Here is a 17,952-nt window from a genome sequence, read left to right on the forward strand (position 1 = left end):
AAGAAAACAGGCAGCGAAACTTGTCAATGCTAATTGCTTAAGGAGCTGTTAATATGAGTCTGGTTGTTTTTGCAGAAAGACTCTCCCTGCATCTCCAGACTCTAACATTCATCAATACTCTCACTGAGAGGCTGACAAGACTACTTAAAAACTTCAGTCCCATCTACTCCGTATCTTCTGTACACTTCTCTGCCAACCTCCTGTGACGAAAGGCAAAGAATGACTGGGGGATGAGGGAAGTGGGGGAGGTATTTAAGCCTTTGGTTGGGGTGTTTTTGCCTCCTCCTGGTGGCCAGGTTCAGTATTCCCACAAGTAATGAATGCAGCTGTGGACTCTCCCTGTATTTAGAAGGAAATTGGGGCCAGTCTGGAGAAGTCCTGTAGACAGGAATGTGAGGAGGTAACAAAAGAGGAGGAGGTCAAAAGTAGAGCAAAGGGCACGGGAGGGAGAGTATCTGGGGAGGGAGAGTATCTGGAGACAAGGGCTGAGATATAGGGGTTAGATAGATAAAAATATACGGTTAAATAGACAGATAGTACAAACCGATCAGCAGTAGATTTACATCAAAATTATATAATTTATTGGAAGTTACGTTTGAGAGAGACTGCTCCCAAAATATCACTAAATTAAATGATAGAAACTCTGTGTACAGTACATTTATGATCCTATGTTCCTATTACTCTGGTGGATGTTTTTCTGAGAAATAAAGAGTATGATTCCATGAGAATATGATAAGACTGACCACAGGATCTGACATTTTACCTGTGGCTGCTGCGTATGGAGGGAGCGACTTGGTGAAGAGCTGCACTGAATGTATTGAGCCATCTTACTGACCACAAGATCAGCTATTAGTTGCCTGTCCTCATCTTGCTGGTCTCCAATTAAAGGCATAGAGGAACCAACCACCTGAAAGAGAACAACAAGTGAAAAGTGAGGCAGAAAGGTTGAACACAAAAGATAGCAGTAGAGGATGATAGACTATGAGGATAAAACGTTTATTTTATGGCATATACAGATAAAGCTATACACAGCGCTGCGGAATCTGTTGGCGCTCTACAAATAACCGATAATAATAATAACAGCTAGATAAAATTGCAAGTAAAATGAAAGGAACAAAGACACCAGTTGGACAATGTGAGGATCTGCCTAGAACCCACGGCTGAAACATTCTACAATCAATTGGACAATGTGTGGATCTGCCAAGAACCCAGTGCTGGAAAGTTCTTTAATCAATTGGACAATATGTGGATCTGCCAAGAACCCAGTGCTGCAAAGTTCTTTAATCAATTGGACAATGTGAGGATATGCCTAGAACCCACTGCTGGAACATTCCACAACGAATTGGACAATGTGAGGATCTTCCTAGAACCCTCAGCCGGAGCATTCCACAACCACTGCTACCTTTGGCTTCCATGACAGTTTGGACCCACTGACCTGCGGAACACATCCAACTCTCCAATCCAAGGGTTTTTATAAGGCCTTTATCACCACTAAGCAGAAGACAAACATCACTAATGTGTTATTGAAAAAGCAGTTCTCATTAGATAAATAAGCATGTGTATTTGTACCAGGTTTTGCAAATGTGATTAATATATACAGGTAAATTAAATAAATTAATAAAAATGAATTCCATATGTAATTTTGTTTAACAAAAATGTTATTATAATCTAAATTAAAGGGACATGAAACCCAAAATATTTATTTCATGATTCAGATAGAACATGAAATTTTAAACAACTTTCTAATTTAACACTATTATCAAATTGCATTTGTTCTTTTGGTATCTTTTATCTAAAAGCAGGGATGTAAGCTCAGAGGTGTGCACGTGTCTGGATCACTATTTGGCAGCAGTTTTGCCAGAAGCTTATCAATTTGCAAGAGCACTAGATGGCAGCACTATTTCCTGCCATGCAGTGCTCCAGACACCTACCTAGGTATCTCTTCAGCACAGAATACTATGGGATTGAAGCAAATTTGATAACAGAAGTAAATTGGAAACATTTTTAAAATTGTATGCTCTGTCTGAATAACAATATATTTTGAGGGGTTTCATACACCTTTAAAGTTTACGTGTTATCTTTAGCATAAGTGTGAGTATAATGTAATATCGCCCCGTTGCCAGCCCCACCATTCATCATTGGGATCTTTCTCTTTTCATTCTGCCTTACCGCTGAAGCTACTTGTGAGCAACTAACATTTCACAAACATCAGCAGAATAATTCATAATATAAGACAGGTTGTAAACACATTTAGGGGCCAATTTATTAAAGTGCGGGCGGACATGATCCGCTACAGCGGATCATGTCCGCTGAACATCGATAAATGCCGACAGCATATCATTGCACAAGCATTTCTGGTGAAATGCTTGTGCAATGCCACCCCCTGCACATTCGTGGCCAATCAGCTGCTAGCAGGGGGTGTCAATCATCCTGATCATATCCGATCGGGCTGATTGCCGTCCGCCTCCTTAGAGGTGGCGGACGAGTTAAGGAGCAGCGGTCTTACAACCGCTGCTTCTTAAAGGTACATGACCCCCCAAAATGTTCTTTTATGATTCAGATAGAGAATGTAATTTTAAACAACTTTATAATTTACTTCTATTATCTAATCTGTTTCATTCTCTTGGTATAATTTGTTGAAGGAGCAGCAATGCACTACTAGTTTCTAACTGAGCACATGGGTGACCCAATGATAATCGGTATATATATGCAACCACCAATCAACAGCTAGAACCTAGGTTCTCTGCTGCTCCTGAGCTTGCCTAGATAAACTTTTCAGCAAAAGATAACAAGAGAAGGAAGCAAATTAAATAATAAAAGTAAATTGGAAAGTTGTTTAAAATTGTATTCTCTACCTGAATCATGAAAGAATAATTTTGGGTTTCATGTCCCTTTCACTTCCGCTTCAGGTCTGCTGCTTCATAAATCAACCCCTCAGCATTTATTGATACTAGACACCTGCATGCCCGATATGACCACCGCCAGCAGCAATTGGCTCTTTTTGAAGCCGGATTTGCAAACCCAGATCTTTGTTGCACTTTTACAAGAAGAAATCAGCATTTATTTTAAAATGAATGACACAAATGCACATGTCTAATTGATGGTATATGAGTAAATAGGGTCCCTCTACAGCCATTGGTTAAAGGGACACAAAAAACAAAAAAAAAGTCATTTCATTATTCAACTTTTCAATTTTCTTCTATTATCTAATATCTTTTATTATCTTGGTATCCTTTGTTGAAGGAGCAGTAATGCACTACTGGGAGCGAGATGAGAGCCAGTGATAAAAGGCATATATCTGCAGCCACCAATCAGCAGCTTCTCAGCCTACCTAGGTATACTTTTCAACAAAGGATACAAATAAACAAAACAAATTAGACAATAGTAATATATTGGAAAGTTATATAAAATTGCATGCTCTGTCTGAATCATGAAAGAAAAGAAAATGGGTTTCATGTCTTTTTAACCCCTTAGTGGCCACACCACTTTTCCATTTTCTGTCCGTTTGGGACCAAGGCTATTTTTACATTTTTGCGGTGTTTGTGTTTAGCTGTAACTTTGCTCTTACTCATTTACTGTACCCACACATATTATATACCGTTTTTCTCGCCATTAAATGGACTTTCTAAAAATACCATTATTTTCATCATATCTTATAATTTACTATAAAAAAATTATAAAATATGATGAAAAAATGGAAAAAAACACACACTTTTTCTAACTTTGACCCCAAAATCTGTTACACATCTACAACCACCAAAAAACACCCATGCTAAATAGTTTCTAAATTTTGTCCTGAGTTTAGAAATACCCAATGTTTACATGTTCTTTGGTTTTTTTTGCAAGTTATTGGGCAATAAATACAAGTAGCACTTTGCTATTTCCACATTTTTTTCTCAAAATTAGCGATAGTTACATTGTAACACTGATATCTGTCAGGAATCCCTGAATAACCCTTGACATGTTTATATTTATTTTTTGTAGACAACCCTAAGTATTGATCTAGGCCCATTTTGGTATATTTCATGCCACCGCCAAATGCGATCAAATAAAAAAAATTGTTTATTTTTTTCACAAACTTTTTCACAAACTTTAGGTTTCTCACTGAAATTATTTACAAACAGCTTGTGCAATTATGGCACAAATGGTTGTAAATGCTTCTCTGGGATCCCCTTTCTTCAGAAAAAGCAGGCTTTCTTTTTTTTCTTTTAAAAAAAATAAAAAATATATTCAGCAGTGATGGATCCCCCCTTAGCCCCCAACCTCCCTGATCCCCCCCAAACACCTCTCTAACCCCACCCCCGCTACCTATTTGAACCCATCTTGGGTACTGGCAGCTGTTTGCCAGTACCCAGTTTGCCATATAATTCGTGTTTTTTTTAAGTCCAAAGTGTTTTTTTTTAAGACCAAATTTTTCTGTAGTGTAGCTGCCCCCCGTCCATAACCTACCCCCCACCCCCTCCCAGATCCCTTGGATAATATTTATCCCCCCCCCCCCTTCCATCAATTTAACTTTTCCATAGTGTAGCTGTCCCACCCGCTCCCACGTCCGTGCACGCTCCCGGTGTCCCTGCAATGGCTCCAACCCACCAACGATTGGCACCATCGCTGGCCGATGGCCCTCTCTGCATCGATGGGTAAAAAAGGTATTGCAGTGATGCAACAATATCAAGGCATCACTGCAATACCTTGAAAGCGGCTAAAATCGATCACGATCGCTTCCACCGATTGAAACCACAGAGGACGTATCAGGCACATCCTTGGTCCTTAACTGTATTTTTTTGTAGGACGTGCCTGACGCGTCCTCGGTCGCCAAGGGGTTAATTTGAATAAATTATTTTTCTGAAGCTGGCATAGGTGTAATGTATTTAACCTTTTAGGAGAAATATCAGGGTAAAAAAAGGTGCCAGAAGAATTTTTTTTTACTGCCGCCCCATAGATAAAACGCGGGCGGGAGCTATGGACTCTTCCTGTCAGAAGAAAAGAAAATGATCAGGTAAGCATAATGTACGTTTTTCTTCTTAAACAGGAAGAGTCCACAGCTGCATTCATTACTTTTGGGAAAACAATACCCAAGCTAGAGGACACTGAATGTAAACCAAGGGTGGGTACAAAAAAGGCGGCTCCTTCGAAAGGCACCACAGCCTGAAATTACTCGACACCCTACAAAAACTATAACAACAAGAAAAAAAATGGAGCCTGGGTAACCACTCATCAGTTACACAACCTCCAAAGTTGTGCTAGAGACCACTAAGACGCAGAGTCTGCTGAGCATAAGGCCTCCGAGGAGTCAGCCCTGCGGCACTCAACTCCCACATTCCAAAACCGAAAAACCTCAATCAACCCCCGAGAGGGAGAGTAGAGGAACCCAGGAGATCCAAAGGATCATCCAAAACGGACTTAAATCAAAACCGGTCAAACTCTCTATCTACCCCCGAAAGGGAGAATAGAGGCCCCATGAGATATCCAAAAAATCAATTAACTTAGAGCAACCGGAGGTAGCTGCAGGACCACTGTCCAAGGAACAAACTCCCTAGGAGGACAAGGACCAGAAGATAAGTCCATAGTCAGGAGAAAATGTCACTAAGATAACCGGAAGGCCACCCTCAATCCCTGACACAGCACCATACCAACTATGGTGTTCCAGAAAACCCGCAAGTTCTCCCTTGTAACCTAGACAAGACAATACCCGTCAGGTTAAGCATACACAAGAAGAGACAGGAAACCGTCCAAGCAGCTTAAAAAGAGCTCTCCAAAAGGGCACAGAGCCACCTATGGCAAACTCGTGATGACCCTTCCACAGGCAACAAAGCCATCTTAAGCCATCGTGGGACTCATCCCACTGAAAAATACTGAAAAATCTCGAAAACAGCTCCCAACCAGAAAATCGTGGGAGCAAAGAAGCGATCCATCCTGGCAACAGCCGCCGCCGGTTGTGAGATGGGCACTAAGAGTCCCCCCAACAAAGGCAGACTGATCCCCGACTTTCCTTCCAGGATAACGGTCCCAGCCCCAAGACTAGTGAAAGACCTTTTACAGACAAGAGTCTCAGACCTTCGGAAGAAAAAAGGATGGATCTACGAGGCATCAAAGCCCCAGAGTAGAACTCTGACCGCTACTAAAAAATTAGCATGCTACCCTGAACCATAACAGGAACCTCATGCTCGGGTCCAAGAAACCCTACACTGCAGCCTTCCATAAGAAGGAACACTCCTCAAGGGAAGAAGCACTCTAACCAACAGCATTCTGATACCAGAAATCAATTCCGTGATACTGAGAACGCAAGAGAGGAAAAAATCTTACGAGGCAAGAAAAATAAGGACCCACGAGCCCTTTACAGATACCTCCAACTAAGGAGAACACGTTAAAAATCCCTTCCCCACCCTAGGTGAGAAGAAGATTAAACAACAGAAAAAACCCTACTAGAGGCCTACCCTCGGCCAATATTGTCAGCCCAGTTGGATAACAAGAGTCAGAAAAACCCACGCCCCCTCAAAAGGGACACGCGGGAGAACCAAACCCCAAGGTTAGGCAGAACCGTTCATACTCTTTCCAGGCAAAAGACAAGGTCCTAAGCCGGAGTCCTCGAAAAAACGGAACCGATCCAAAGATCTGAAGCCCCTGAGGAACCCATAAGCTACCTCCTATGGTTAGGAGCGCACCCAGACAGAGCCTTTTCGCAATCTAAGTCCTAGTACCTAGCAACATCCACAAACCCAAGAGTCTGAAAAGAACTCCCGACCGGTTTAGGTAAGGGCCACCAGTACCCTTGTATTACAAGGTAATCCATGTAGACAGGACTGACGACCTGACCAAGTTGAAAGGCTAAATGGTCAGTTTCCTGACCTTGGACAGGCGAAAAGACTGTAACTGACCCCAGACCTCCTACCCTCAAGCCGAAGGGCTAGATCTGAAATAAGATTGACAGGTAGCACCCGAGAGTCAAAAGACCATGGTATGACAAGGGGCAGTTCTTATCTGGAGAAGACAACAGTTTTCAGAGATCCCTGCAAGGATCGGTCTCCCTACATCCCTGAAATGGAATAATCAACGGGAGCCTTGCAGCTCCTGGTAGAACGGCAGGCAGACCTTTGCACTCCACGCACTAGAGCAAACGAAACACTGAGACAAAGAAGAAGGACATGTGCACTCATCCATAACAAATTACCTAACCCAAGACGGGAGGGAAGAAAACATCGCCACCGCAAACGTAATGCGACTAGGCTACAAAAGTCGTCATCCGGAGATACCGCAAGTGAAGACGCAAATCGTCCACTAATCAGATACTAAACCTCCGGAAACCAATCACATCTCCAAACTTCCAAAGGAATGGAGACAGGGACCCTATAAACCACAATGACGTCTGAAAAAGTCAGTCACGCATCTCAAGCAATATAGCCAGAAAAAAACAACTTATATCGGAGCACACAACCTTCCTACCTAAAGTGTTGGATCTACGCTCCAGGCCCCAAACTTTGTTGTAGGATCCGAGTCCGGAATCCATAACACTAGGCCTTAAGAGACACCTCTTTTTTTTTTATTTTTAAAGCCGACAGGCTAATCAGCACCACGAGGGTGAACCCAAGAAACAGTAGACAGCGCCCGACCAGTACTTGCCTGGTACAAAAGCACCCCAGATCTGTCTTAAGGTCCATGAAAAATCGACCCGAAGGCTCGATAATATGAACTAGAAACATAACCTTGGACTTAACTAAAGTGCGCAAATTCTGAGGAAGTGCCCATGTGACGACAAAATTGCAAGTATCGGTTCCAGAGAAAGAACGTTCTCAACAAAAGTTATATCAGCCATGAGCTTTCTATAAATCAAATACATCCTATCCGGATCTAAATTATAAGTAAGGCAGCACCCGCAGGTGAACGCAAAAGGGAATAGAGGGTACGCCCAAACGTACCATCCGTTCAGAAGGCTCCCTTCACCCAAGCTCAGAACTGGAACCGATACATAAAATAAATCCAGGTATCTAAGGCATCTAAGGCCTCGAAACCCTTGGCCCACTAGGACTGGGATCCTCTAGCAACGCCAAAACATGTCTCAGTAGGACACAAAGACGTGCCAACCTATAGCGGAAGGCAAAATTATCCCTTGCCGGATCAAAAAACGACTCCGGCCCCAAAGTTGGGGCCCCTGAAGCCTCAGAGCCCCCCGCTTCCCCAGGAGGCCGAACTGAATCGGGCAATCTACCGCCCAGCGGGCCCTGGTTGCCTCCTGTAAACCAGACAAAACCACGAGCAGGCTCTCTCTGTCACCACACGGTCAGCATACGGAAATGAAAAAGCAAAGTAACCACACCCGGTCACGAGGTGCACCGTGCAAGTAATAAAATAGCGTGCAAATCCAAAGATCGAGCCAAATGATGATAAGGCCGTTAATGTTCCGAAAAGCCATGAGCCTAAAGAATTACTACACATCAGCAGATAGAACCACATAACAAACATGATTAAAGTTCCCCCTGTTCAATAACCCCCCTTAGGGAATATTAACCCATGATTCATTATTTTAAGATAAAAGGAGTCCCACTGGGACCCTACCTTTACGTTAACATCACATTCACATAATGAAGTAAAATAAAATGATCTTACCGGAATCTACGCCGTGGAACAGGAACACGACCCTTCAAGTGTGACAGATAGTAGCCTCGCTTCTGACATGGACTTGAGTGAACAAAGGCAGGCAGCGAAACTCGTCAATGCTGATTGCCAAGGAGCTGTTAATATGAGTCGGGATGGTTTCGCAGAAAAACTCTCCCTGCATCTTCGGACTCTAACTTTCATTCATGCTCTCACTGAGAGGCGGACAGGACTACTTAAAACTACAGTCCCATTTCGAAGAGTACTACCCTACATAAGAGACTTAACTCAAACTTCTGACACTTCTCTGCCAACCTCCTGTGACGAAAGGCAAAGAATGACTGGAGGATGAGGGAAGTGGGGGAGGTATTTGAAGGCTTTGGCTGGGGTGTCTTTGCCTCCTCCTGGTGGCCAGGTTCTGAATTCCCAAATGTAATGAATGCAGCTGTGGACTCTTTGTCAGGATGCCAGGAATCAGACTGAGACGAGAAGTGCAAAAATAATCACACCTTTATTAATAGCAAAAAATAATAAAAAGTCCACAAGTCAAATAACAAGCCAGGAATCAAAACCAGAGCTGGTAGTCAGACGAGCCGAGTCAGGAGCCAAAGCGAATAGTCAAGACGAGCCGAGTCAGGAGCCAAAGCGAGTAGTCAGACGAGCCGGAATCAGGAACAGGGAGAACAACAGAGTCAGGAACAGGCCAGGGATCAGGAACCAGTAGGGACGTCAGACAGACAGGTAATACACAGGATCTCTCACAAACAGGTCTGAGACAATGCAAGGGCAAAGCATACTGAACAGAAGCCCTTTAAATAATAAGTGATGACATCACAATTCTGAGACTGCATCCTGTCTCACACGGATGATGTACACCAGTCTGGCCATAAAAGGAAGTGCAGGAAATGAGCAGAATCACACAGTATGCACCAGAGTAAGCAAGAGAGGAGAGTAAAATGGCTGCCAGCAGCACATGGCAAACAAAACAGGGAAAAAACCCTGACAGTACCCTCCCCTCAACGACCCCTTCCCCGCGTGAGGACAAAAGGCTTATTGAGGAAACGGGCATGGAAGGCACGGAGGAGGGCGGGAGCATGAACATCAGAGGAGGGAACCCAAATACTGTACGCGGCCCCTGGACATACGAGAGTCAATAATGCTGCTGACCTCACACTCCTCATGGTTGTCAACAAAGATAGGACGGGGACGAGGCAACACAGTGGTAAACCGATTACAAACCAATGGTTTCAAGAGGGAGACATGAAAAACATTGGAGATGCGCATTGCAGGAGGAAGGTCAAAAGCATAGGCCACAGGATTGACCCGTCGGAGTATTCGAAAAGGACAAACATAACGGGGAGCTGTTAATATGAGTCGGGATGGTTTCGCAGAAAAACTCTCCCTGCATCTTCGGACTCTAACTTTCATTCATGCTCTCACTGAGAGGCGGACAGGACTACTTAAAACTACAGTCCCATTTCGAAGAGTACTACCCTACATAAGAGACTTAACTCAAACTTCTGACACTTCTCTGCCAACCTCCTGTGACGAAAGGCAAAGAATGACTGGAGGATGAGGGAAGTGGGGGAGGTATTTGAAGGCTTTGGCTGGGGTGTCTTTGCCTCCTCCTGGTGGCCAGGTTCTGAATTCCCAAATGTAATGAATGCAGCTGTGGACTCTTTGTCAGGATGCCAGGAATCAGACTGAGACGAGAAGTGCAAAAATAATCACACCTTTATTAATAGCAAAAAATAATAAAAAGTCCACAAGTCAAATAACAAGCCAGGAATCAAAACCAGAGCTGGTAGTCAGACGAGCCGAGTCAGGAGCCAAAGCGAATAGTCAAGACGAGCCGAGTCAGGAGCCAAAGCGAGTAGTCAGACGAGCCGGAATCAGGAACAGGGAGAACAACAGAGTCAGGAACAGGCCAGGGATCAGGAACCAGTAGGGACGTCAGACAGACAGGTAATACACAGGATCTCTCACAAACAGGTCTGAGACAATGCAAGGGCAAAGCATACTGAACAGAAGCCCTTTAAATAATAAGTGATGACATCACAATTCTGAGACTGCATCCTGTCTCACACGGATGATGTACACCAGTCTGGCCATAAAAGGAAGTGCAGGAAATGAGCAGAATCACACAGTATGCACCAGAGTAAGCAAGAGAGGAGAGTAAAATGGCTGCCAGCAGCACATGGCAAACAAAACAGGGAAAAAACCCTGACAGTACCCTCCTCTCAACGACCCCTTCCCCGCGTGAGGACAAAAGGCTTATTGAGGAAACGGGCATGGAAGGCACGGAGGAGGGCGGGAGCATGAACATCAGAGGAGGGAACCCAAATACTGTACGCGGCCCCTGGACATACGAGAGTCAATAATGCTGCTGACCTCACACTCCTCATGGTTGTCAACAAAGATAGGACGGGGACGAGGCAACACAGTGGTAAACCGATTACAAACCAATGGTTTCAAGAGGGAGACATGAAAAACATTGGAGATGCGCATTGCAGGAGGAAGGTCAAAAGCATAGGCCACAGGATTGACCCGTCGGAGTATTCGAAAAGGACAAACATAACGGGGAGCCAGTTTATTGGAAGGCACACAAAGGTTGAAGTTGCGGAAGGACAGCCAAACTCTCTCACCAACCTGGTAGGAAGGCGCGGGCAGACGCCTACGATCAGCCTGGAACTTTTGCCACTGCATAGAACGATGAAGGCAATCCTGAATCTGCACCCACGTGGAACGGAGTTGCCGGAGATGCTCCTCCAAAGCCAGAATACCCTGAGACATGAATGAATCGGGAAACAAGGATGGTTGAAACCCATAATTCGCCATGAACGGGGATAACTTGGAGGAAGCATTAATAGCACTATTATGAGCAAACTCTGCCCAAGGTAACAGTTCAGACCAATTATTGTGGTGATCTGAGACATAGCAACGGAGGAACTGTTCCAGAGCTTGATTAGACCGTTCCGCAGCCCCATTGGATTGAGGGTGATATGCCGAGGAGAAGGAAAGCTGGATTCCCATTTGAGCACAAAAGGAACGCCAAAATCTGGAGACAAACTGGCTACCCCGGTCCGACACTATCTCCTTGGGTAACCCATGTAAATGGAAGACCTCCCGGGCAAAAATTAAAGCAAGCTCCTGAGCGGTAGGCAACTTCTTCAAGGGAATGCAATGTGACATTTTAGACCATAAGGCGTTTTTAGACCATAAGGATAACAGTATTGCCATTGGAAACAGGGCATTTTTAGACCATAAGGATAACAGTATTGCCATTGGAAACAGGGAGCTTGACAATGAAGTCCATGGAAAGATGTGTCCAAGGACGCTCACAATTAGCAATAGGTTGAAGAAGACCCACAGGAAGACATCGAAGAGTCTTATTCTGTGCACAAACTGAGCAGGAGGCAACATACGCAGCAACATCAGAAAGAAGAACTGACCACCAGAATTGTCGAGTGACAGACCAAATCATTTGGTTCTTGCCTGGGTGGCCTGCGGCTTTAGGATAGTGGTAAGTGTGCAAAAGTTTAGTTCGAAGATTCTCAGGAACAAAATACTTACCACTAGGTTTCTCAGGAGGTGCATTGGTTTGTGCAGCCAGGATCTCCTCCCCCAAGGGAGAAGTCAAATTAGTACGTATGGTAGCCAAAATATGGTCAGGAGGTATAACTGGAGTAGGTACAGACTCCTCCTTGGACAGAGGCGAAAATTGTCGAGAGAGGGCATCAGCCCTAACATTCTTACTACCAGGCAGGTAGGAGGAGACCACATAATTAAACCGAGAGAAAAATAGCGCCCATCTGGCCTGTCGGGGCGACAAACGTTTTGCTTCAGATAGATAAGTTTAAATTCTTGTGGTCAGTAAGAATGAGCACTGGCACGCTAGTACCCTCGAGAAGATGCCTCCATTCCTTGAGTGTCAAAATTATGGCCAGTAATTCTCTGTCGCCAATTTCATAATTGCACTCCGCTGGAGAAAATTTCTTAGAGAAGAAACCACACGGATGTAAGGAACCGTCAGGCGTAGGACGTTGAGACAAGAGGGCACCTACTCTAGTCTCAGATGCAGCGACCTCAAGAACGAAAGGCAGGACAGGGTTAGGATGAGCCAGAACTGGAGCGGCAGCAAAGGCAGTCTTAAGACTATCATAGGCCTTAAAGGCAGTAGGTGACTAATGGAGTGGATCATTCTCTTTACGGTCATGTCTGTGATAGGTTTGACCAAGGAAGAAAAGTTTTTAATAAACTTTCCATAGTAATTGGCGAACCCCAAAAAACATTGAATAGACCGAAGACCAACTAGGCGAGGCCACTGCAGAACTGCAGATAACTTGTCAGGATCCATGGAGAACCCTGCAACGGAGATAACATAACCTAGGAAGGTTACTTGAGTCTGACATTTCTCAAGTTTACAAAACAGGCCGTTCTCACGTAGTCTCTGAAGAACCTTTGAGAACGATGAGCCTCAAATGTGGATGAGTGTATGAGGATGTCGTCTAAGTACACCACAACACACTGTAGCAACATATCTCGTAGGACATCATTAATAAATTCCTGGAAAACAGCAGGAGCATTACATAGGCCAAAGGGCATTACAAGATACTCATAATGCCCGCTCCTGGTGTTAAATGCTGTTTTCCATTTGTGGCCCTCCTTGATCCTAACAAGATTGTACGCTCCTCTCAAATCAAGTTTAGTAAAGACCGTAGTTCCCTTGAGGCGGTCAAAGAGTTCTGTAATGAGCGGAATAGGGTAAGCATTCTTAATGGTAAGACGATTAAGACCCCTATAATCGATGCATGGTCTTAACATGCCACTCTTTTTCTTCACAAAGAAGAAGCCAGCCCCTGCAGGAGAGCAGGATTTGCGGATGATCCCCCGTGACAGAGCATCGGCAACATACTCCTCCATAGCACAATTCTCCACAACAGACAGAGGGTAAACCTGGCCCGAGGAGGAATGGCTCCAGGTTGCAGGTCTATGGCACAATCGTAAGACCGGTGAGGAGGCAACGTACCGGCACGCACCTTGTCAAAAACGTCTAGGAACTCTCGGTATTCCTCTGGCAATTGAGATACCGAAAAAGTGCACAAGACTTAAACTGGTTTTCGAAGACAAATGGAAATACATTGCGGAGACCACGACAACATTACGGACCTGCGCCAGTCGAGACTGGGATTGTGCTTTTGGAGCCAGGGATAACCCAGAACAACCGGAAAATGCAGATAGTTTATCACTTGGAACTGGAGGGTTTCAAAATGGAGAGCCCCAACAGCCATGGATAACGGAGCAGTTTCGTGAGTAACGAGTGCGGGCTGAAGGGGCCTGCCATCAATAGCCTCAATAGCAAGCGGAACGGACCAAGGCAAAACAGGAATGGAGTGCTTTGATACAAAAGCACTGTCAATGAAATAGCCCGCAGCACCCGAGTCAACAAGAGCTTGGGTGACTATGGAGGAGTCCACCCAGGAAAGGACAACCGTGACCAAAGGTTTTTCCTTTAGCGGTTCCGGGGACGAAGATAAACCACCCAAGGTCTGCCCCCGACAGGACCTTAGGTGTGAGCGTTTCCCGGCCGTGTAGGACAAGACTTCAAAAGGTGGCCCTGTAACCCACAATATAGGCAGAGCCCCTCCCTCCTCCTAAAGGCCCTCTCCGCCGTGGAGAGACGTGTGAATCCCAACTGCATTGGCTCAGCAGTACCTGGTGACTCGGGACCAGGAGGCATGGGAGGAGAGGGAGGCATGGGTGGAAATGAACACGTAGGAGACAACGGAAAAGGAGGCTTCTGCAAGCGCTCCTTGAAAGAGGGCCTCTCTCTGAGTCTGATGTCAATTAAGATAAAAAAAGACACAAATGCCTCAAGATCCTCTGGTAAATCTCTGGCAGCAACTTCGTCTTTAATCACATCAGAGAGCCCATGAAAGAAGGCGGCAACAAGCGCTTCATTGTTCCAACCTACCTTTGCGGCAAGTGTACGGAACTCAATGGCATACTGAGCAACAGATCTTGTACCTTGCTGAATGGACATGAGTCGTTTAGCAGCAGAGGAGGAGCGAGCTGGAACATCAAATACCCTTCGAAAGGAAGCCACAAATTCAGGGTAATTTGAAATCACAGGTTTATTAGTCTCCCACAAGGGATTAGCCCAGGCAAGAGCTGTGTCAGAGAGTAACGAGATGAGAAATCCCACCTTAGCTCTGTCAATGGGAAACGCCTGAGGTAACATCTCAACATGCCCACCTGGTTCAAAACCCCTCTGCACTGATTAGGATCGCCTCCATATTGCTGAGGTAGAGGTGCAGAACTGGACATGCTCCTGGTAGGACTAGGTGCAGCAGCGGAAACAGGAGCAGCCATAACTTGCGGGACACTTTGGTCCAAATGTGCAGTGCGAGTCAGCAGGGCTAGTGCAAATTGATCCAAGCGATGATCCTGTTCATCCATCCTGGAAATTATGTCAGGTAAAGGTGGATTATTAGCACCATCAGGATTCATGGCCTTGCGTAATGTCAGGATGCCAGGAATCAGACTGAGACGAGAAGTGCAAAAATAATCACACCTTTATTAATAGCAAAAAATAATAAAAAGTCCACAAGTCAAATAACAAGCCAGGAATCAAAACCAGAGCTGGTAGTCAGACGAGCCGAGTCAGGAGCCAAAGCAAATAGTCAGACGAGCCAAGTCAGGAGCCAAAGCGAGTAGTCAGACGAGCCAGAACCAGGAACAAGGAGAACAGCAGAGTCAGGAACAAGCCAGGGATCAGGAACCAGGAGTGACGTCAGACAGCCAGGTAATACACAGGAGCTCTTACAAACAGGTCTGAGACAACGCAAGGGCAAAGCATGGAGGCCCTTTAAATAATAAGTGATGACATCACAATTCTGAGACTGCATCCTGTCTCACACGGATGATGTACACCAGTCTGGCCATAAAAGGAAGTGCAGGAAATGAGCAGCATCCCAAAGTATGCACCAGAGTCAGCAAGAGAGGTGAGTAAAATGCCTGCAAGCAGCACATGGCAAACAAAACAGGGAAAAAACCCTGACACTCTTCCTGTTTAAGAAGACAATGTTACAGTATGAGAAAGTACTACACTGCCCCCCACTCGGCTACTTTATAATGCCTGCTGGCTGGCAACATTTTCTGTGGAGAACTGTGTGTATATATATATATATATATATATTCGGGACTAATTCTTGGACTCTATGGGGTCGATTTATCAAAGGCTTTCGCCTGCACGCCGTATTTAACAAGAAGCAGTCATCAGACCGCTTGAAATTGACAACTCCTGCCCGCGCGTAAATAGCGCTTGTGTACAATGCTGGATTCCTCCAGGAGAATTCAGACCGCCAGAGGCAAGCTGCAGCATATACGCACTCCTGTCCGCCTCAGCTTGATAAATCGCCCCCCCCCTATATCCTTTATTATCACATTTCTATGATATGTCTAATAAATAAATATTTTATATTACAATATTATTGTGTTTACTGTCCCATTAAGCTAACATTATATGAAGCTAGATATGAATATTGTCCATTGCATGAAGATAAAATGTATATTCAGGACTGCATTTGGAACTGTACATTGTTAGAAGTGATTACTTAGCAATTTTTGACTCTAATAATGATGATTCAGTATTATAGTAAAGGGACACAAAACCCCAAAACATTCTTTCATGATTTGGACAGGGCATACCGTTTTAAACAACTTCCCAATTTCCTTCTGTTATTTGATTTGCTCCATTCTCTTATCCTTTGTTGATGCACTCCTGGGAGCTAGATGAGCACATCCGTTGAGTCTATCACATGAGGCATATATGTGCCGCCACCAATCGGCAGCTAGGTCCTAGAAGAACACTGCTACTCCTGAGCCTACCAAGGTATGCTTTTCAAGAAAGGATACCAAGCGAAAGAAAGCAAATGAAAGGGATAGTTTAGTCAGAAATTAAACTTTTATGATTCAGATAAAGCAGGCAATTTTAAGCAACTTTATAATTTACTCCTATTATCAATCTTCTTCATTTTCTTGCTATCTTTATTTGAAAAATCAGGAATGTAAGCATAGAAGCCGGCCTATTTTTGGTTCAGCACCTGGGTAGCACTTTCTGATTGGTGTCTAAATGTAGCCACCAATCAGCCAACGCTTCCCAGGTGCTGAACCAAAAATGGGCCGGCTTCTAAGCTTACATTCAAATAAAGATACCAAGAGAACGAAGAAAAATTGATAATAGGAGTAAATTAGAAAGTTGCTTAAAACTGCATGCTCTACCTGAACCAGGAAAGTTTAATTTTGGCTTAACTGTCACTTCAAGCTCTTGTGGGGTTCATTCATTTTCAGGTTATGAATAAAGGTGACAACATAATTTGAGAATTTGTCTATTTCCACCAGTGATATCAGACCCCGTCTCTGTTATGTTTCTCACCCCCTCTCACCTCAATAATATGATCTTTTCCATCTTTTCCGTGCAGAGCTTCTACAGCACAGATGTCCAGGCCTCCGAATATTTCTGAGCAGGCATCCACCCACATCTTGTATCTGAAAGAAACCAATATGTTACTTTGTCACAAGCTGTTTCCTTTCCTTGATGAAAAAAATGCACTATTGTTCCTTAAAGGGACAGTAACATCAAAATTAAACTTAAATGGATTGGATAAAGTATGACATTTTAAACAACTTTCCAATTTACTTCTGTTATCAATTTTGTTTTGCTCTCTTGGTATCCTTTGTTAAAGAGTAATCCTAGGTGAACTCAGTAGCAAGCACATGTCTTTAGCCAACTGGCAGCAGTGTTTGCAAAAATGTTATACATAGACTATTAAAGACACGTGCACGCTCCTGAGTTCCTTTCAGCCTACACAGGTTTACTTTTTTAACAAAGAACAACAAGTGAACAAAGAAAATTAGATAATAGAAGTAACTTGTAAAGTTGTTTAAAATTATATGCTCTATCTAAATCAGGAAAGTTTAATTTTTTAACTCTTTGAAGGGGCATTAAAGTCAAAATTAAACCTTCATGATTCAGATAGAGCATGGCATTTATAAACATTTTTAATTAACTTCTATTATCAAATGTACCTCTCAGTATCTTATGCTAAAGGGATATGAAACCCAGTATTTCTCTTTCATGATTCAGATAGAGCATGCAATTTACTTCTATTGTCAAATTGTATTTGTTATCTTGGTATCTTTTGTTGAAAAGCAGGGATGTATGCTTAGGAGCCGGTCCATTTCTGGAGCACAATAGGGCAGCAGTTTAGCAAGAATGTTATCCATTTGCAAGAACACTAGAGGGCAGCACTATTTTTTGCCATGTAGATCTTCAGATGCCTACCTAGGTATCTCTTCAAC

At 44.0% G+C, this 17,952-nt stretch overlaps 1 protein-coding gene across 1 annotated transcript in view; it reads right to left on the reverse strand.

The window, feature by feature from the left end:
* SYN1 (synapsin I) overlaps window positions 1–17,952 on the reverse strand; it is a 437,372-nt gene that overhangs the window by 22,443 nt on the left and 396,977 nt on the right. The window contains exons 9-10 of the mRNA XM_053695581.1: window positions 17,037–17,139; window positions 764–907 (exon numbers count right to left, since the gene is read on the reverse strand). Coding sequence (XP_053551556.1) covers window positions 764–907; window positions 17,037–17,139 — 247 coding nt within the window. The remainder of the gene's footprint in view (window positions 1–763; window positions 908–17,036; window positions 17,140–17,952) is intronic.

The sequence above is a fragment of the Bombina bombina genome, chromosome 12 (assembly GCF_027579735.1).
Source record: "Bombina bombina isolate aBomBom1 chromosome 12, aBomBom1.pri, whole genome shotgun sequence".
In the NCBI taxonomy this organism is placed as follows: Eukaryota; Metazoa; Chordata; class Amphibia; order Anura; family Bombinatoridae; genus Bombina; species Bombina bombina.